The following is a 22,668-nucleotide window of genomic DNA, read 5'->3' on the forward strand; positions in this document are numbered from 1 at the left end:
TGGACGATGAAGATGTGGATAAACACCCCTTCAACAATTCCCAAAGCAGAGCCAGAGAGCTTAGCTGCCAAGCCAGGAAAGGACCAGGAAGAGTCATGTGCCTTTCCAAGTCCCCAGGGATGATGTCTCAGAATTTCCGTTGTCAGGAATTCTCCAGAGAGGTTAGTAAGACCTCTAAGGAGGCAGTGGCCACTTAATAGGGTGAGAAAAACAGAAAACTCAGCAAAGGGTTTCTGGTCTCATCAGACCTCCTTGCTCCTTTATAGATGCAGAAGTGTTAAGGCCTGATTATTTCATCAATTGTTATAATGCCTTTACCCTTATCCCTGAGAAGATGCTAGCTTTGTCCTTCAAGGAGCAGAAGAAAGCTTTGCTTGGTGTTTAATGCATCTGTCGTTGTTAAGTCGCTAAGTCCGACTCTTTGCAACCCTCCATGGAGCCTGCCAGGCTCTTCTGTCCTTCACTGTCTCTCAGAGTTTGTTCACACTCATGTCCATAAAGAAGAGCAAAGTCACTAATATTTAAGGGCCTGGAGATACTCTTGGAGAGGGCTTTAGACTAGGAAGCAAGTATAATTGAATGTAGATGATGTGTGAATGTAGCAAAAGGTAGTCCAAGGATTTGGATGAAGGAAAAGGGAGGCTCTTGAAGAAGTGCTACAAACTGGCACATCGGGGACCTTCTAGTACAGGAAATAAGCCAGGCCAACTCAAGACAAGGCATGGAGTAAGTCACTAAAGGACAGATTAACTGAACTGCCCTAAAACTTGAAGAAAGGAAAAAACCCAGTTATCTCATACTTCTCCGCTCATAGAAATGAATACATTAACAAAGGAGCAACTTTCCATGTTAGACATCAAATAAGGCTGACTTAATTAGAAAGAGAGACAGCCTGCCTGACAGCTTTTTCCCCCCTAACAGCTAAGAACAAGATTTCAGAAATAACCTTTACGTGCAGGAAATGCAAATGGCTCTGTATTATTATTGCTCAGGCGGATGGAGAGAAAATCCCCCAAGGCCCTCACAAGCCTCATGTTCTGTTAACACATTCATATGAAAGCTGAGATCACCCTTTTCTCATCATTGTGTCGGATGCCTGGTAGAAGGATTTAGTGGTTACTTTCTGTTCTTTTCTGCTGTGCTTTTAGAGAAACCCTTGGGGGCAAAAAGCTTATGCAGTTCCTTCTATAATTTATACAGCTCTGTTCACATGTGCCAGGCTGTTTATTTTATTCATGGTGTGACAGCAGAAGAAGCCTCATCAAAAGAAAAGCTAGAAAAGAGGAAGTTACAAAAAGTCAAGGCCTCTGAAAGTTTAGCAGAAGTGTGAATGATTCACATATTCTAGTCAGTTTTTACCTTTTTTAGCAGCATCAAAATACTAGACAATCTAGAATGTTTGCTCTAAATGATAAGAAATGAATTCTCCCCAAGGACCCTGGGGACAGCAGGAAAGGGAGCGAGAGAGAAAGTACCATGGAAGTTGTCAGCTGCTTGAATGGAGTAAACTCAGAGTTGAACCTGACAGATACAGAAGTGTGCCCACAGAGGCAAAGACTGCTCTGCTGTGGGAAACCTCCAACTTTTATCCACATGGACAGGATTCAAGCTATTAAGACTCAAATGCTGATGATGTGCTTTCTGCTGTGTATCTTTGCTGGATCCCTCAAGCAGCGCAAGACTCTGACATCGCAGAGATATCCATGTGACTGGAATGTGCATTTTAGACACTGAGAACACCTTTTTAGCAATTACTAAATCAAAAATCCACCTACCAAGGATCTCCCAAGGACATCTCAGCATTATTACTATTATGCCTTTTCATTAAACCACCTATTTCATGAATTTTTATTATTTATATGAGTAAAAGAATATTTTGGTACCCTATAAGACCAAGAACCCAAGAAAGCCCTCAGTTTAAAAAAAAAAAAACAGGGGAGGGGGAAGAGAACAGTGAAGGGACAGTTTCATTGTACTATTTCTAAATGGTATTAGCATTTAGAATAGTGTTGCCCTATCCAAGTTCCACATGATTGATAAGACCAGTTGCAAGTTAAAGCTGAACAGAAGCCAGATTTATGATTACATTTCCTCCAATAACATTAAACTCACTTATATTTTAGTATGTGCTGATTTTACATAAAACATACTGAAAAATAATCATTTTGCCAAGTATCACTCCTGCCTCCCCTTTCTCCCCCAACGCTGAACATCTGGAATGGACTTTGGAGAGATAATGATATTTGGTAGTTCTTACTTAAGTGAATTTATTATGCAACTTCATGCTTTGTACTAAACTTGCATTTTAAACTGCGTCAGAGAACAGAAAGGATACCTACAGCAGCCATGGAATTGAGCTGATCAATGTAGAACTCAGGCCAACTTGTTGCTCCCTTGTTTTCTTCCTGGTCCTAAAGAGACAGGGAAAAAAAAAAAAGTGATATACCACCAGATATACACAATGGTCACAAAAACATCTGACTTCCAGAGCCTCTAGACAATGGCCCACACAAACCATTAGAAGACACGGAGATGTAAGATATTTGTCTTTTAACGTTGGCTTTAGATCACCAAACTGTCCCTTTGACCAAGGTGGTACTCCTGATCCAATCTCCACAGATAGTGCTGAAGTCAGAATCAGGTGTGACAAAGGTACGTTTTCTGAACCAGGGAGCAAGGGGAGATGAAATGAGAACATAGCCACACGCAGTTAAGATGATGCTGTTTTCCTTCAGGGGAGCAGGAACGTTGGGAAGGGGACTGTGTTTGTTGCAAGGACAAAGGACCTCTAGGTTCTGTGTGGCGCTAAAGACACTACTGCCAGATTACACGTCTGGACGAAACTCACAAAAGAGGGGAAGTTGTCTTTAAAAATGACCGTGGGATTTGGCCAGTTGTTAACTAGACTTTTGCAGTTGGTTTATTCAGGCTCCAGTAGACAGTAAATATTTTGAAGAAGGGTCTCATTTGAGGTGACCAAAACTAGGTACTGCTTCAGATGAGGAGGTAAAATAAAGCCCAACATCGGATGGAAAGCAACAAAATGAACACACATTTGTCCCAGGTCCAGCCCTTATGCCATGACAGCTTCTGAGTTTGAGAAAATGTAATGGAAGAAAATATCTGAGCTGAAGAGAACTGAAACCCAAGGAATTCAGGAACCGATTCCTAAATCGTTGCACCTTACAAACCAGGGTGACTTGAAGTCAGCACCAGAGTCCCTAGGGCTTCTGTGGATGGAAGATCTTTGTCAACCTGAGCCCACACCTTCCCCCCAAATCAGGTGACGGTAGCTTCTGTCCCTTCAGAGCCTCAAGTCCACTTGAAGATGGCCTTGTGGTGACAGATCTCCATGCAAACCTGTATGAGTTTAAGTCATTTGTGTGACAAAACAAACCTGAAGGGGAAAATTCCAGCTCTTCTCTAGCCTCACATTCAGAGAGCACCTTAGTACACCTGATACCTCTTGTGTCCATGGAGAAGTGCTGTTCTAGGCACACAGAGCTGTACCGGACAATGAAGTAGCTACTACTGCTTACTGTATCTGGATCCCCATCCTTGGAATAATGGCTTCAAGGTAGGGCTATTAATTTCAGTCCTATACTTTACTTAAAAGAAAAGAAACAAACTTTCTCTAAACAAATCTTTGTAGGCAGGTCTACTCTGGTGAGATAAAAGAAACAATTTCAAAACTCTTCTTTAGGTAGTCACAAGAAAGGGGTAAAGTAACTGTTGCTCACAGTGCCTTAAAGGCTGGTAGTAACTGATATCCAAACTCGGGGAGTTGCATGAATTTCATCTGGAGATTGAACAAGCCAGATGACGGGGACAAAGGCTATAGCAGAGGCTTTGAAGTTGGACTGGATTTCACTTTCATGGCTTTTAAAAGCTAAGGAAATTTGATGAGTTTTTAGAACAGCCCCTGATTATTATTTAACATGTTAATAAAATAGCTACAATGGGAGTATAAATGCTGAACCCTTCTCTCCTCTTAAAATCATGTATTAAAGTTAGCAAAACCCTACTGCTACCAAGGTATTCAGCAAGCCAAAACCCACAGTGATATTCAATGGTATTTGAACCTATAAAATGAAATAGAAGGCGCCAGATCTTTCTATTGCCTAAAACTAGGGCAAATTTCCAAAACTACAACAAAATCACGTCCCACGTCTGGGGCCCCATGACAGACTGTTGTAGGTTTAACATTCATGGTTACAGAAGAGAGATCATTTTAGAAGCTTAAGATTAATACACAGAGAAAACTCTCTATACTTTGAAAATGCTTTTAAAATAATGTAAACGGATTAAGAGCAGATCTAGATTCTGCAGTAAAAATTAGGGGAAGAAAGCTTCATTTTATTTTACATGCCTCAGTGCTGAGAAAATCAAATGAGCTAATGTATGTGAAAGCTTCTCGTAAAAATACAAAGTGTTATCACTATATCCCCAGCAGGGTGATCCTCAGAGTCCTTCATTTTAGCAATGCATCTTCAGTTTCCCCTGTGTAATTTCCTGGTGCTCTACAGACGTGTGTGTGCTACAGTAGCCAAGACAAACTCATACCTGTGAACCAAATCTCCCCCTCCTTTGTGTGGCTGCTGGAATCTCCAGTGATACAGAGACACTGGCCAGAAGGAGCTGAATTTAATTTTTCTCCGAGGTCTCCTAAAGAGCACTGGATGTGAAGACTTGCCAAGGGGGGAACTTTCCCCTAAGAAGTCCATGAAAGGGATCACTGATGGAAAGGTAACTTGTATAATATTCCTGGAAGGAAACTGAGTCTTATGCATTACCAGCCTCTAACACATATTATTCTTTGAGCCATCTGTTTTGGTTCTATATACTTGTTCTAGAGAAACAAATGGAAAAATACACAAGCCTGTACAAACTGTATCACTGTATTTGTAACGGAAGCAGCAGCAATATCCTAACACATACAGAGCTTCTTCCCATGCATCAAACACTGTGCTAAGCACTGCGATCTTCATTTAATCTACCCCATGAGGTAGCTGTCATCACACTCATTTTGCTGAAGAGAAAACAGAGGCAAAGGGAGTACAGATGAGTTGCTAAAGGTCTTCCTGCTGGAAATTCAGAGGCATTGAGAAGAATCGTGACAACCTCTTTTCCTAAAGCGAGACTTCAGATTAATCGCAAGCAATACACATTGAGTGCAAAGCTGCTCTTCCACTCTTCACCACTTCACTGTAACAGACTCAAATATGATTAGTGGATGAAAATGAGTTCACCTTTCCCTAAACCTTAGTGCTACTTTTTGCTACATTCAACATTTCTGATATTATTCTAAGGTCTGATGTTTTAACCGGGCTACCTCTGAACCTTCTCTCCAGGCTTTCTGTGGGAACTCTTTTGCTCCTCTGTCAACACCTCATCTGTCTTTATATCTGTGCATGCAGACAACACTAAGAAGCTTTTCCCTAACCTGTTATCCTGTCTGTTATACACTGCATGTTATAGTCTGTCTTCATGGAGACTTCTCAAGAGCTGCTGAAGATGAGCCCATGGCACTGACCACCTGTAGACACTGAAATTATAAACAAACCATCCCTAAATGATATACATGTAACCCTACTTTTGGCTGCCTACTTCACTGATTCCATTGGAAGTTTTCTAATGGAAAATAAGCAAAAATATTGCCTTCATTCTATTATTTAAAAACACTGCTTTCCCCCTCTCTTTTAAAACAGATAGTAGGTAACTCTTAAAGACACTTAGAGAAGATTGTCCTTTGTGAATACAAGTTGTAGCAATCACATTAAATGTTCTTTTTATTCTACATACAGAATGGATAATTCATTTCAATATCCAGTTTTGTTTCCTCTTGAAAACATAATAAGCATTTAAGTTATATGTCTATCTTTAGAAGGTCTATTAGATAACCTATTAGATATTGAATTGGTATAAACATTTTATGTTCTTAAATTGTACGCTGATAATTGGTTTCCGAGATTATCTGCAAATATCACTTATATTCAGAGAGATGGTATGGTGGAAAAATGACCAGATAGGCTGGCCATGCAAAGATAAGATTCAAGAACTTACTTGTTGGTTTATTCACTTAGCACCTATCGCTAAGTTTGAAGACCTTCGAGTCTTATTTTTCTTCTGTTCAAATTAAGAGGTGAGACTAGACTTTTCAAAGCACCTACAAGCTCTAAGATTCTACATGACTCTAATAGTGAGATGTTATGTGAAACATCATTTGTTACTATTAATATATTTAGAGTGCTCAATTTCTAAAGTCAATAATTTAAAAAATTATGTTGTTCAGTGACTCAGTTAACCTTTAACTTGCAACAGCTACTTCCTTTCTAAGGTAATTAGAGGGGGAAAATCTCAACATTAATTATTTTATTATCTCTCTAATCCAACGCATCATCCTATTTCCTTAGTAGCTTGATAGGCATCAATAAGAGCGTATTCATGGACAAAATTTCCTGCTGGATGGACAGTCTGCCTTTGCTTTCAACCTGCACTGAATGCAGCTTTAACCTCTTTTCTTGGTTTTCCACTTTGCTCCGACAATCTCAATTTCTAAACAAACAAACAAACTCTTCACTAGGAAAGGGGAACTTGTACAGTGCAAAGGACCTTCAAGAACACTGGATTTTTTCTTTTTTCTTCTTTTTTTAAATAAATCAGGCTCTAATTAACCAACTCATTTAAAAAGTAAAGAAATACATAGTCTATTTCTAACCTCACTTCATTTCCAACCGGCACATTTTTCACTCCATATCGCTGGTCAGTGGCTACTAAAAATAAAAAAAAAATTCAAGAGATCCTCCCATCCTCTTTAAATGCTCAACAGTGCATTTGCTTTTCGCAGTGTCATTTTGCCCGTAAGAATAAAATCCGCATTATTTATTTGATGACACGTCTGTCTCTCACTTCACTATCCTCTCTTTCTCAATCCAAGCTGATTGTACTCCACTTCTACGAGCATCAACAGCCAGGCATTTGAATCCTCAAACACTACTACCTTAAATGACTTTTGGCAGGAAAGGTAAGTAATTTCTCTGTGTGACTCAGCTTTAGTTTCCTTTTCTGTAAAAGTGGTGCCTACCTCATATGGTCATTTTAAGGATTTAATAAGTTAATGAAAAAGTGAAAATGAAAGTCGCTCTTTGCCACCACAAGGACTGTACAGTTCATGGAATTCTCCAGGCCAGAATACTGGAGTGGGCAGCTGTTCTCCAGGAAGCTCTTCTCCAGGACATCTTCTCCAGGGGAAGATCTTCCCTAGGGGATCTTCCCAACCCAGGGATTGAACCCCAGTCTCCCACATTGCAGATGGATTCTTTACCAGCTGAGACACCAGGGAAGCCCAAGAATACTGGAGTGGGTAGCCTATCCCTTCTCCAGGGGATCTTCCCAACCCAAGAATTGAACAGGGGTCTCCTGCATTGCAAGCGGGTTCTTTAGCAGCTAAGCTACCAGGGAAGAGCTCTGGGAACCAGACACACAGAAATGTTCAACATATATTAGCTAGGATGATAATGATACTGTTTCAGGATCTCTAGCTATGGCAATTCTAAGTCCCTGTTACTAGAGCTACAAAAATTTTTAGCAGTTTGAACATAAATTTTGACAGTAATTGTTCATATTTAAAACACACATAGTCTTTGACTCTGTAAGTCTATCAGGAATTTAGCCTATGATTACACTTGCACAGATACATATTACAAAGATTTGTTTCACTGCAGAACTATTTGAATTAGCAAATAAAGTTAACAAGTATACGAAAGGGGAGTGGTTGAATAAACTACTTTGTAGCAGTAGCAAAGAATGAAGTAGAGTTGACCAAGTAGTGACTTCCCTGATGGTCCAGCAGTTAAAACTTCACTTTCTAATACATGAGGGTGTGGGTTCAATCCCTGGTCAGAGAGCTAAGATCCCACACACCTTGTGGACAAAAATAAAAAACCAAAACATAAAATATAAACAATATTATAACAAATTCCAAAAAGACTTTAAAAATGGGTCCCCATCAAAAAAAAAAAAAAAAAAAAGACCAAGTATATTATGGAGGGAAAAGTGATTCAAAATATGATCTCCAATCTATAGAAAAAAAATATATACTACACACAAACATTTCTGGAAACAGACAAAATATAACAACGGCTACCCCTGGCTAGCAGGGTAGTAGAAAAAGTCTCTTATTTATAAACTTCTGTACAATTCACATTTTCATTTTACTAAGAACAAGGGCTATTTTCTCAATTAAAATAGGAGTTTGAAAGCATCAGTTTGAAAGTTCTGTTAGGACAAGAGCTCTGCTTTTTCTAATGTTCTGTATTACATGAACTATATCCGGTCAAGACTGTGCAACATTTGGGGTGTGTCTGTTCTCCATCACCAGGGCACCCTTCTGCTCCCTACAGAAAATTATTTTACAACATTTCTCTAATTATTTCTTCTTACTGGATTCTCTATTTCTATTAACCCTAATATCAGCTACAGACAAAGAAACTGTGTGATCTGGGATAAGGTTTGCATACCTGAAGCACGCTAACACATTCTAAAATTTCCACACTTATTATGTTGCAATTTCTTGGTAGCATCAGAAGTTTTTAGTAATATAAGTGGGTCTCAAAGTGCAATTTAAGTATTAAGTCTTAATGTAAAGAATACTTCTTTTGAAATTACCACAGGACAAATTTTTAATAGGATCAAGTAACAATATGTAAGAACTGGTATTGTTTTTTCTCTAAGATGCTCTTAGAAGGCCCAAAATAGGCTGTGCAAAGGTCAATCAATTGTAAAGGACACACTCTGTGGTTGTTCCCTAGACCACAAATCACAGACTGGAGCAACATGCTCGTGGCCAACTAAAGCCATTAATCTCCATTCAGTTACAAACCCATGAGGTTCTTGGATAATACTTGGTAGGAAAGAAGACACTCACCATTTAGATTGGCTAAAAATCTTCTAGTGATACACAATAGTACCATCAACTGAAAAACAGTAGGTTATATTAAGGGTTAACTAAATGAATCTCAATAGCAGAAAGGTACTGCTTCATATGATGCAAAGTAAACTTCATTCTGACAATGTTCATTACAGGACAAAGGCAACTACATACTAATAAAACCGGTTCCACTTTTAAAGAAAATGCTATTAGAAAACATGTTCACTATGATCGTACAGGTTCAAGAAATTCTATCCCTTGTTAATGATCAGAATAGTCACCTGTTGCATTGAATTGTGATTCCTATTCTGGATTTAATGGGCTCAGCACCATAGACTAATCAATACAACAGCTGTTAAATAAATTCACTCTATACCTAGAATTTTTATAGAAATCTAGGCAGAAAGGGACAGACAGGTCAAAATTTTATTCTTTAGGTGTGTCTCCATGGTGTGTGGCATCTATTAAACTCAAATGAATGATAGGAAACAGATACCAACATGGGTGAGAGGAAGAGCAGGTAGCATGGAAGAGGGGAAAATATTTTGTGGACAGCCTTGCTAATAACTTCTACTATCTGGATGAAACACAAGCTGGAATCAAGATTGTCAGGAGAAATATCAATAACCTCAGATATGCAGATGACAGCACCCTGATGGCAGAAAACGAAGAGGAACTAAAGAGACTCTCGATGAAGGTGAAACAGGAGAGTGAAAAAGCTGGCTTAAAACTCAACATTCAAAAAACTAAGATCATGGCATCCTGTCCTATCACTTCATGGCAAATAGATGGGGAAACAATGGAAACAATGACAGACTTTATTTTCTTGGGCTCCAAAATCACTGCAGATGGTGACTGCAGCCATGAACTTAAAAGACGCTTGCTCCTTAGAAGAAAAGCTATGACAAATCTAGACAGCATATTAAAAAGCAGGGACATTACCTTGCCGATAAAGGTCCATCTAGTCAAAGCTATGTTTTTTCCAGTAGTCATGTACAGATGTGAGAGCTGGACCATATAGAAGGCTAAGTGCCAAATAATCGATCCTTTTGAACTGTGGTGTTGGAGAAGACTCTTGAGAGTCCCTTGGACTGCAAGAAGATCAAACCAGTCAATCCTAAAGGAAATCAGTCTTGAATATTCATTGTAGGGACTGATATTGAGGCTGAAGCTCCAATACTTTGGCCATCTGATACAAAGAGCCAACTCACTGGAAAAGACCCTGATGCTGGGAAAGTTTGAAGGCAGGAGGAGAAGGGGATGACAGAGGATGAGATGGTTGAATGGCATCACCGACTCAATGGATATGAGTTTGAGCAAGCTCTGGGAGATGGTGAAGGACAGAAAAGCTTGGTGTACTGCAGTCCATAGGGTTGCAAATATTCGGACACAATTGAGTGACTGAACAACAACAATCTTTCCCTTCTAGCTCAACAGTACTAGTATAATTAAGTTAAGTCGCTTGCTCAGTCATGTCTGACTCTTTGCGACCCCATGGACTGTAGCCCACCAGGCCCCTGCATCCATGGGATTCTCCAGGCAAGAATACTGGAGTGGGTTGCCGTTTCCTTCTCCAGGGACTAGTATAATTAGTATCTTCTTAAAAGATGGCCATGATGAAGTATGGAACAGCCAGCCTTTTCTGTAAAGGACCAGATCATACATATTTTAGGCTTTGTAGACCACACAGTCTGTTGCAACTACTCGATTCAATTCTGCCTTTGTACTCACAAAAGCAGCGATGGTGGTAGTGGTTTGGTCACTAAGTCGTGTCCAACTCTTTGTGACCCCATGGACTGTAGCCTGCCAGGCTCCTCTGTCCATGGGATTTCCCAGGCAAGAATACTGGATTGGGTTGCCATTTCCCTCTCCAGGGAATCTTCCTGATGCAGGGATTGAACTCATGTCTCCTGCTTGGCAGGCATCCCAGGTGGCTCAGTGGTAAAGAAAGCAGCTATAGATAACACTTAAAGAGAGTGGGCCCTGCCATGTCTCAGTAACACTTCATTTACAAAAACAAGCTATTGGCCAGATCTGACCCATGGGCCACAGTTTGCCAACCTCTGTGCTAGGTTAAGCTCGACTCTCAAGAGGGTGGGAGTACATCAAAATCCTCAAAATTCTTACTTGATCACCAACTGTTTGCCATGCTTTCTTCTCTCCTCGAAGCCACTCTATGTCCAGTAAACCCCAGTTTAAGTTCGGATGAGCACATAAACTGTGTGGGATTTGCCCAGTAATGTGCACTTTTGCAAGAGATGAAACAGACCCTGAAAAGTCTACCTTCTTAGCAAGCTTGCTGCTTCCTGAAATCTCATTTTTTAAAAATAGCACAGAATCATTGGGTCTTTTAAATCCTGATATTTGCCTCCAACTCCTCCCCTCTTGCTCTTCTTTCATCAGGAAAAGAAAATCCAGTAGGTCCACAAACTTGCATTCCTGAGACAGTTGCTTTACTCAGTCCTTCCAACCCTCACCTCTGACCCCTAGCAGTGGGCTGAAACTATATCCTATGTCTGAAGTTTGCCAAACTCAGGCAGCTGGTTTCAAAAAGTAATTCCCATGTTGTCACAGTTCAAGAGAGTCATGTGGTTCCTGGGACTGCCAACCCTGGTTACATTTTTTGCCCATGGCCACAATTACACATCAAATGTAACTGCTGCCAAAATCCGGTTGGGCCCACACAAGAACGATTACAGAACAGCAGCTTCTTCATCCGCCAGGAAATCCAACACCTCCTCCTGAGCCTCAGAATGTCAGTCATTTTCTAGAAAGACTGGAGGGTGACTAGCCATAGCAGGAGCTTTCATATTTCGCATTTAGAATCACAGGAGAAGAGCAAACGTTCTTCTTCACTTCTCCTCATGCTATAAAACATCTGCATGTTTGTAAGGCAAGCCATCACGTAATTATATCGCTATGTCTTTGACCCTGGAGACACTCTAGTTTGAGTTTCTCCTCACAGGGATTCCTTTCAGAAGGTCACCGGCAGGTGATCGATCATGTGTTCTCTGAGAGTAGGCTTCAAGGGCCCAGAATTGTTTGGAACCAGCATTCTGACTGTCAGAAAACTCACCTCATTCTGAACTGGCAGATGTCTCCTTGTAACTCCAAGAACTTGTTGGCCTTAGTTTTGCCCTTGGGAACTATACGGACTAAGTCTAATTTCTCCTATGAGCAATAACCCAGCAAATATTTAATTGATTCAAAAAAAAGCTATTATGTCCTCCCAGAGTCATCTCCTAACCAGGCCAAAAGTTCTCCAGTGACTGAACAGCAAACGTTTATCTTCCTCAATTCATTTAAAAAAAAAAAAAAAAAACTCAAAATTTCCATATGCTCATCACACTCTCATATCTGCTACTTGGAAAAATAACTCCGATATAAGCCATCTGAATTCCTATGAAAGGAATGTGCTTCCCAGTGATGCTCAGCTCGACACAGTCTCTACTGAGAGGGCTTCTGAGATAGATATCTGGGCAGAATGAATGTCTCTGCAAGAGGAAAGAGAACAAGTTCTTGCTTTCCTGATGGACCACAACAAGTGACCTTTTTGACTTAGAATAAAAGATACATGAAACAAAGGTAAACATGGACAGTCTGTATTTTATCAAGCACACATACGTTAACAAAGTTTGCCATTAACCCAAGAGTAAAATCAGTTTTCTTCTCATAAGATTGAGAACATGTCATCTCTAAAACGTAACTTGACAGAAATGAAGTAGGACCCAGGCTCACTGATTATACATACGCTCCTTTCCTGTACATCCACCTCTTCAAACATCATAGGAACTTCTTCCATGTATGAAGCCTGACACCTCTTCTGACCTCCTGAGTTCTGCTTCTTCCCTTGCTCTAGTGGATGCAGGTATAAAGTTCAGTAAAACTGATAGACATGGCATGTTTTCCCAGACAGGGCTAGACACTATCATATCATGTACTCATTTAAAATATGATTAAAGATCTCAAACTACTTAAAGTAAGGTAGCCCCCTATCAATTCTACGTTTAAAATTCTGCATTGACAAAGGATGATTTTTTTAAAGTAAAATGGCATGATTTTGGCATGACTCAAGTCAAAGATTTTGTTGAACTCATGAGTAAATGAGAGAGAAACAGTAAGATGTTACAACAGGTTCAAAAGAAAATTTGTTAGCAAAGATATATAGACATTAATTTACAAATAGATGCAAAACTAGACAATAGGGCAATAAGCAACTGCATTAGACACAAGACATTTCAATGGACAAGAACATTTGACTGTGATCAGTTTTTTGTTTTTGTTTTTATTAAAAACAATCTGCAGATTTGTTAAATAGCTCAAAAATAGTGAAAAGTGGAGATTACTCTGAAGAGTGCTATAGATAGAACATTCGGTATTTTTTTTTTCTGGCATTTCAATGAAACCACAATTTAGCAAAATAAAAGATGACTAGTACTTCCTGGTTGAAGAGCACACAGTCTACAAAGGTGTAATGTAGAAACCAAGCTGTATGACTAACACCTTGCACCAGACTCATCACATCTAAATTACACAAATGCTTGTGTGTGCATGCCCAGTCACACCCTATGGACTGTAACCTGCCAGGCTCCTCTGTCCATGGGATTCTCCAGGCACAAATACTCGAGTGGGTTGCCATTTCCTTCTCCAGGGGATCTTCCTGACCCAGGGATTGAACCTGCATCCCTTACATCTCCTGGATTGGCAGGGAAGTTCTTTACCACTCGTGCTACCTGGGAAGTCCAAAGTTTTTGCTGAAGAACATCTACCCCATCCTTACCACTTCACTTCAGTTCTGCCTGCTTCCACTGCCTTGCCTAGTCTGTGTGGTATGGTTTCTATTTATGAATCTCTGAGACTGATTTGAAACCACTGAGACTATTCTACTTTACCCCTCCCCCATTACCTCATTATATCCACAGATGCACCTGGTTCTCTATCCTCCCCAGAAATTTGCTGGTCAAATAGCAGGGACACTTCTTTTGTATACACACACACACACACACACACACACACACACACACACACAATTAATCATTTGGCTGCACTGGTCTTAGCAGCGCATGGCATCTTCAGTTGCAGCATGTGCAATCTAGTCCTCTGACTAGGGATTGAACCAGGGACCTGGGCATTGGGAGCACAGAGTCTTGGCCACTGGACCACCAGTGAAGTCCCCTGGAATACATCTAGGAAATTTCTTTCACTCCTCACCAAAAACAAGTGGTCAACTCAGTGAGTTTAGACCCACTCCCCAACTCCACAACTCCCACCCCCAGCCAGAAAGAAAACGACACTTGACCGCTATTAAAAAAAAAAAAAAAATCAGGTTTGTGCTACTTCTCAGCCAGCTATCACTTTTATTCTCTCCAAAATCAAGAGTGCCACTTTAAAGACGTCTAGTCTCTCTGTGGGAACAGCAGCAATGAAACAAAGAGTAACAGTGTGACTTCAACAGTAAGGAGACCAGCTGCATTTCTTAAACAGCTCAGGGGCCCAATCTGTTCCAACACCCTCTTCTTTCCTGAAAAAGTCTTGGCTGACCTTACAGAACTGAAATCTTACAAGTCACATGCTGCAGGATCCTTAGGGAAAATGCATTTCATGTGCTAATATAGCTGAGAAAATAGCCACAATCTTCACCTAGAACTAAAAGCTGAGACTTTACAGCCCATTTCCCAAACTACGAGATATTTATTTCATTTATTTTAACAAGTCACTTTTTTGGCAAAGTGCTTCATGGCATGGAAAATGACTGGAGCCTAAACATCTCAATCAGTGTAAATCCAACATCTGAAGCCAATTTTAGATGACAATTTCCCTTCATTTTCATGGCATAGAAAAAGAAAAAGGCTCTGATTATTATTTTCAGAAATGACACCAGCCCACATTTCCCTGCTGTCTATGACACAAAGGTGTGCAATGACTTAAAACAAATTACTTCTGTGTAGCTTGTTAAGAGCAGAGTCTTTGACCCACATTTCATCTGGGAGTGCTATAGACCCAAGTACGATTTAGTCCAGCTGGTTGGTAAATTAACATGTTTGGACACACACCACTAAACCCTCATGCAGTGTGGAAATCCAATCAGTGGTGTCAGTGGCCTTTGTTGCCTCACATCTTGCTACCAGATTTGCTACCAGACCAGCCTTTCAGAAAGCTGTAAAGCAGGTTTTGATGTTCTGTAACCTGCTCTTGGGAAAACAATCAAAGTGTGTTTATGATTTGTAGTATAACACTTAACACGTGACCATAAAGAGAGGACTTTGGAAAATAGTAATTAAACTATGAAGAGAATTGGGGGAAACAGTGAGCCCATAAAGGCATGTTCCATTCAGGGAAGCATTCTCAGGATGCCTGTGAGAAATGCTATGGCAGGGTTAACTGTCTCCTGGAAGGAGAGTCATAACTGTATTTCTGGATTTAAGTCATCACTGACTCTTTAATTCAGAATACAACTGAATTAATAACAGCAACTTTGGCAAAGAAAGAGAAAAGCATCCATTGGAAGATGTCACTGTCTCAGAAATGTCTAAATGTGAGGATGTAGGCAAACAGAGCTTAGAAACTGAGGAAACATAAACCGCCTTTCCTTACATATGGGGACAGATGAAAGGATGGCATCCTAAGACTGCTCCAGTCAATGTTGATCCACAGTACACTGAAGAATAACAAGAGAGTTTAAGACACTAACTTAAAGTTGGTATTCTTCAGTAGACTTTCTACTGCAACCCGTTTCTTGTTCCACACATTACTCAGTTTCTGGAGTGTAAGAATCTGGAGAACCTCACACAGAAGTTATTAGCGGCACATTCTTACACTGGGAGCTCAAAGCTTATTCCTACTTCTCAAGGGGAAGAAGCTCTGAAATGCACCAACCATAACATGGATTTAATAACATTAGGTGAGCTAGAGCTATTAGTGAAAAGAATGAAATCTATAAGAAACTCTAGTAAAGTGGCTTTTTTCCCTTCTTTGATCTCTCATCCAAAGTTCATACTTTCTTCTACTGATGTCTTTCCTAATCCTGTCTCCTGGAGCTGGTGAAGTCAGGCTGACTTGGGGTGGTGTTTTATGAAAGTAAGTGTCATAGGACCTAGAGAATCTGAAGAGAACCAGGAAGAGACCCAAGGGAAAGAAGCATGGTAGGTGACACTTATGTACAACCATAATCTAGGCACAACAGGAACCTTCAAGAGCAAGGAGGGTATATAACTATTACACGTGCTACATTCTCCTATCATGTGTGATGGCAGACAGTGCTAATCAATTACCACACTATTTGTATTGAGGTTATTTATAACCTCCAAATGCTTCTCGAAGCCCTATGGGCTTCAATCCCTCGTTGTTTATACAGTTGGTAATTAAGATAAATCTTTTTGCCATCTCTGCTTGGAGTTATTCATAGTGAACTCCATTAACCAAGGAAGGAAGCCACAGTCCAAAGAAAAACTGACACAGAGGAGGTATGTTCTGGATTCTCATGTGTGAGATATAGTGATATCCCCTTTCCAGAGATGCAGTGATTGCTGAGAACACTCGTTCAGTGTGCAATTCTATACTTGCAGATTGCAGAATTTTGGAAATGCAATGGACCAATACCTATGTGCTTCAACACAGAGGCAAGGGGCTCAAAGGGTCTCACAGAGTTGCATTTAGAACCCTGGTTCCATAATGGTACTGTTGACAAGTATTCTATGACAAAGAGTGAGAGCTCCAAGATTGTCATGTATTCCAAACTCTGCAATCAACACATGATGGAATTTGTCCTGCAGCTGAGCTGTCAAAAGGAATCTGCTTAACAATTAAGATTTGGAAGCCAAAGATAGCTGCTCTCTGGTAGCTGAGAACAACTGCTCTCCCAAGATCTCCATTCAAACCCACAGCTCCAAGTCTCTTCCAGGGACTGGAGCAGAAGCAAGAGTGTTCTTCCCACAGCACAGCACAGATGCAGGCATGAGGGACAAGAACAGAGTGAAAGCTGTGGGGCTTGCTTCTTTAGCCCCCATTCCAGAGGGGAAAATAGAGCTCCACAGGACACACAACCCCCACACCCCCCATGACTCCATGTTAATTGGTTTGTCCAGCCAAGATACCTTACTTTGTCTCAGCTGTATGTTGCCTATTCATTTTCACTGTTGTTTGAAAGACGGTAAGTGAGTGCAAAACACAGGGTCATTCTCTCCGTCTGTCCACCACCCTGGTGTTCTCTAATTAGAGGGGAAGCAAGGCCTTGGATGAAGGGTGTTCCTCACTGAAGAAATACAAGTACGAGGAAGCACAAAAGAGAGATGCTATCCACAGAGCAGATACATATTCACCGTTTTCACAAGGCTGCAAAGAACAAAGCAGAGTGAAGAATCATAGATTGAAGAACCAGCAATCTCCAAATCCGTGAACTGACTTACTTGTACGTGGAAACCACCTCCGACTGTAGGCAGGGAGGACAGACAAACATAGAGTTACCCATCTCACTTTCTCAGTATCTGAAGGAATTGTGGAGTACAAGAAAGGGGAGAGGCTTTTATAATCTGTAGGGAGAGATGTCCCAGAAAAGGGTGCTTTGGTTAGAAGAAAAGAGAGAGACCAGTTGTGTGCTTTTCCAGCCACTGAGCCTGTTTGTGCAGACATGCTGGTTTTGCACCTGCACTTCAGTCACCCTCCAGGGAATTGGCAGAGGCCTCAGCGGAACTTCCTGTGCTTGATGATGGCATATATCAGTCAAGAGCTGGCTAAAGATGGAAACACAGCTTCCCCGGGTCTGGACCTGAGGGTGCAGAGAGGTCTAGAGGAGAGGAAGAGTGAGCCACACACAGAGCGGTTTCCTTTGTAGTCAAACCAAATAAACAGAATGCTGAGGGAATTGTCCATTTTTAGGTAGTTGTAACATTTTGTACTTTGGTCCAGCTTTATGGATATTTGAATGGAATGCTTTCATTCTCTAAACTTTGGGTTTTTCTTTTTTAAATGAAATGTTTACTTTCTACTCCAGGAATTTGTGCTTTAATTTGATTTGCTAAGCTATACGAGAGAAAACTGAAGAACTTTAATGACAGTATCTTGTACCCAAAACATTCAAACTTAATGTAAAGTGATTGATCAGGGCATACAAACACTAGTTCCACCCCCTCCAACAATACCAAGCCCTTGGATGGTTGACGACTAATTTGCTTCAGGTAGAAACTATTACAAGCACTTTGGAGAGCAATTAAAGGTGAAAATGTTCAAACCAGGCAACACAGTAATTACATGTCTAGGTGCCTACCCTAGAGAAATTTTTGAACATATACATAAGGATGTTTGTTGCAATTTTCTTTTTAAATAATGAAAACTTGGAGACAGGTATTATTCAAAGAGGGATAAAAATAATTAAGCTGCGCCATGTTCATATAATGAAACATTATATGGCAGTTAAAATGAAGACATACCATATATTGTCAATGGATACATACATTCAGAGAAAGAAATATATATGGGCAAAGGAAAACATATCACCTTCAGAATAGAGGTCACCTTTGGGTTTCAACAATGTTTATCACATTTTATTTCTTTCTTAAAAATCCACGGTATTAAAAAAGTTAGCATTTGTTAAATGCAGGTTGTTTTTTATATTTTATATGTTTCTGCATATAAAGACATTTCACACACACACAAGAATAATCAACCAGGATAAACTAGTTTATCACACGACTGAGGAGAAAGTTATTAGAAGTTTGCTAGTTTTCATTTTTTAGAAATTTTAGAGAATATCAATTTATTGGAAGCCAGAAAGTCCACCCTGGTAATTAAGTTTAAGACTTCTAACAATAACAGCCACTGTGGAAAACAGTATGGAGTCTTCTCAAAACACTAAAAATAGAACTACGGTATCACCCAGCAACTCCATTCTTGGGGTAATATCCAAAAGAACCAAACACACTAATTCGAAAAGATACATGCACCTCAATGTTCATGGCAACGTTATTTATAACTTCTAAGGTATGGAAACAACTCAAGTGTCCATCAACAGATGAGCAGATAAAGAAGATGTGGTATACACAGCAGAATACTACTCATTCATAAAAAATAATGAAAATCTGCCATTTGCAACAACATGGATAGAACTTGCAGGGCATTACGCTAAAGTGAAATAGGTCAGACAGAGAAAGACAAACACTGTATGGTATCACTTACATGTGGAATCTAAAAAATACAACAAACTAGTAAATATAACAAAAAAGAAGCAGACTCATAGATGTACAGAACAAACTAGTGGTTACCAGTGGGGAGAGGGAAGGGAGAGGGACCAGGCTGGGTAGGAGATTTAGAGGTACAAACTACTATGTATAAAACAAATTATAAGGATATACTGTATATCCCAGGGAATATAGCCAATATTTTATAATAACTATAAATGGAGTATAACCTTTAAGAATTCTGAATCACTACATTGTACACTTGTAACTTCTGTAGTAATACACATCAACTATACTTCAATAAAAAGACTCCTAATAGTAACAGTATCTGCTACTTTGTTGAAACCTTCTTTTATTATTTCCTCAACACTGACATTTTGTTTTATTAGCTTAGTTTCAGAAATCATACAGCTAGAATGCACTATTAGATTATAATGCTGCAACTTTGAACAAATTTTGCTGCTGAGCAGAGAACTTGTGAATCCGGTTAATTTTGACCTAATAAGTTACTCATTTGTGAATATTGACTCGTTTAATGGAACCTCTTGATGTTGTGTACTACAAAGGGACTTTTCCCCACTGCAAAAATAACAGTTGCAATGTTGTCATCTAAAAATATTCTTTAATTGTTTTATGTTGAAAACTGAAAATATTTACTAACCACTTGCCTTTCCTAGGCCACAAAGAAGGAAGCTTAATTTAACAACACAGCTTGACCCGCATACATGTCCACTCCCCAGAGTTTAAGTAGTGTTCACGACTGCTTGCCAGGCAAGCCCAATGATGAGAGCATCTCCACTGGTTACCCAAGGTCAGCAGGGACTAAGTGCTGCAGTGACATGTGGGTGAAAGTAAGAAGGAAGTGGAGTGGAATTTGACTTCCTTTTCGCCTCCATTATCCAAGACAAATTAAGGATGCTCCTGAAATCAGATTCAAGGTTCTACTCAGAAGTTAAGGGACAGCCCCATTGATCAGTAAGGCAAAAAATCCCTAGAACTTCTTAATTAAACGGGGACCCTCTTTAACAATTTCTGACACTCACAACAAAGACTTTCTTGGTCTCTTCCCTTATCTTCACAATGCACCCTCCTACCTTACTATCTCCACCTTGAGATGTCCTGTAAGAAACTAAGGGAGAGGTGCTGTTCTAAGAAACCCAGGTATCATTATTTATGAATATGGACCTGAATCTCTGGCTAGCATGAGTGTGAATGAACAGAAACTCAGTCCATACCAGTATTTCAATTACTGTCACCATCACTGACATTATCAGCGATAACATCAAGATCGCCATGCCCCAAGTTCTCTGACAACTTCAAAATCGTATTTTCTCAATTTTCACAACAATTTTATGAATTTGACCTCACTGTATAAAGAGAGAAATGCGCTGTTAAGAAATATGCCCCAAGTCACACAGCTAGCTAATAAGTGGGGTACCCTGCCTTCTCAGATTACCCTTTAGATGGACTTTAACTATGCAAAGTCTTTCTTACAGTTATTACTTTGCTTCTTAAAAACAGAGTCAGTCACACTATGTTGAAGTTTAGAACAACTGTGAGGGGCAAAATTTAGGAAACCTTCAGGCAGATCCATTAATAGAAAAACTGTTGGAGCCAATCCACCCCAAGGGAGGTGGGGAGTCCTCTCACTGGTAGTATCTCTAGACTGAAAAACAGAGAACTCTACAGAACTGGAGGGCTACATCCCAACAGAAGAACCCAGAAACTGTTCACTCACTTCACCAAGTACCAAAGAAGAAAGACAGATATGCTTCGGTTCATTCTATGGGCAAGTTTGTCCTCCACTTCTTCGTTGAGCTGAGTCAATGTTAATGACAACACAAGCTATGAGTTCAGGACCATCTGGCCACCCCCCAGCAGGAGTGGTAGTAGGCACAGCTGGGATGGTAGAACTGGTGACACTGGAGGAAAAACTGCACCCCGAATGATATTATTAGACAAAGAGATTACAGGAAGAGGAGATAAGTAAATCCTCAGGAACCACCTGCCTTTGACAGGGATACAACTTTGGGTTTAAGGGCTGCCAGACAGAGAGAATCCATGAATTTTGGACTCCAGTTCTGAAAACTGGTGCTCATTTTGATAGCACTGGCTTTTGTAACAAAAAAAAAATAAAGGCAGAAAACGGGGCATTGGCTATGAGATTATGCTACTTAGGGAGAAAGGGCCATGAGAAACAGTTTCCCTTCAGCGGACTTCTCAGCAAAAAGCTGAGGCCATTTCATCAGGACCAAGAATCATCACGCTTTCAGTCACTGCTTAAAGAGACAAATGGTATCGAGAAATTCTGGGTGGTTTACAGATTCACCTTTGTTTTAATCCTCCCAAGGAGGAGTAAATAAATAAAGGGCCCCTGAGCTAAAGAAGAAGAGAAAAAAAAAATTTCCAGAGTTGTCCTGACAACACAAGCACTGGTTATATTTTAAATGATATCTATTTTTCCTCCTAATTTCAAAGAGAAATATGAAGTGGCTTTGCAATGTTCAAGTTGTCTAGGCTGAGCCAACTGCCTACAGGTTTCAGGGAGGGCAAGCCACAAGAGACTCTTATGGGGAAGATGCGCAGGGTGGCAGTGAAGCCACAGCCATTTTGTAGTTTGTAGGCACTGCCCTTTATCAGCTGGCTCACCTCATTGGTGTGAATCAGTAGGCAGGTATACAACTGCTCCACCTTCCCCTGGATCCTCCTCCAGCTTCTCCTTTGCCAGAGGGGTGTGTGTGTGCGCGCATGCGCATGTGGGTGTTGACCTCCATGACTAATGGCTCAGGCTTCTGCAGGACACCCAGTCCAGGGTCAGCCAGTGGGACCTGCCACATGAGTAAGTCTGTCCCCGTGGACTCCAGCCTGTCCTTGTTCTCCTCTCTTTACATCCACCCTCCCTCCCAATTGCCTGCTCCAAGGACACAAAGCTCCAGCATTAGAAGCAAAGACACCAGCTTTACAGGGAGTGCTTAGCTAGTTTCTGTGATTACATAAGGGTTAATCTCTGCATGTGATTTCCCCCAGCATGTGGTTCTCTTAGTAGCCTCGCTTTTCTGACTGAAACCTGACAAACTATATTATACATATTTTTTTAAAAGAGCAATTTTATTTTTACTATTAAAAAAAAAAAACTTATCCTAAGGTAGAAGTGAGAATAATGACTATTGGTACATTTGGGAAATATTTGTACAAAGAAAAAATAAATCAAAATAAACCCCACCCACAATACAACCAAACAACAGTTTCTGTCTACTTCTATAGATACAGAAAGTTTCTTTTGCATATTTTTGATGGTACCAATTACAGTTTTATTTCTCTTGTTAAATCTTCATTTCATCCTGAGCAATTTCCCAGGTCTTCAAAATTTCTTTGAAAGCATGACTTTTCAATGGCAGCAGCAACCATACTGTTATGGTTGCATCCTATAATATAATCATCCCCCTCTAAGTTGTTGACCATCACTGGCTTTCAGAGACAACACTGCAAAGAACACCCCACACGTAGTTCTTGGCCTGTATCTTTTATCACTACCATGAGATCAACTCCTGGAAAATGCATGTTCCA

General features: G+C 40.2%; 1 protein-coding gene across 4 annotated transcripts in view; it reads right to left on the reverse strand.

The window, feature by feature from the left end:
- Positions 1 to 22,668, reverse strand: part of DAAM1 (dishevelled associated activator of morphogenesis 1) — a 181,568-nt gene that overhangs the window by 54,915 nt on the left and 103,985 nt on the right. For all 4 annotated transcript variants that reach the window (XM_005685918.3, XM_013967213.2, XM_005685917.2 and 1 more), the window contains exon 4: positions 2,340 to 2,411. In XM_005685918.3, the coding sequence (XP_005685975.1) occupies positions 2,340 to 2,411 (72 nt within the window). The remainder of the gene's footprint in view (positions 1 to 2,339; positions 2,412 to 22,668) is intronic.

This window comes from Capra hircus, chromosome 10 (assembly GCF_001704415.2).
Source record: "Capra hircus breed San Clemente chromosome 10, ASM170441v1, whole genome shotgun sequence".
NCBI lineage: Eukaryota > Metazoa > Chordata > Mammalia > Artiodactyla > Bovidae > Capra > Capra hircus.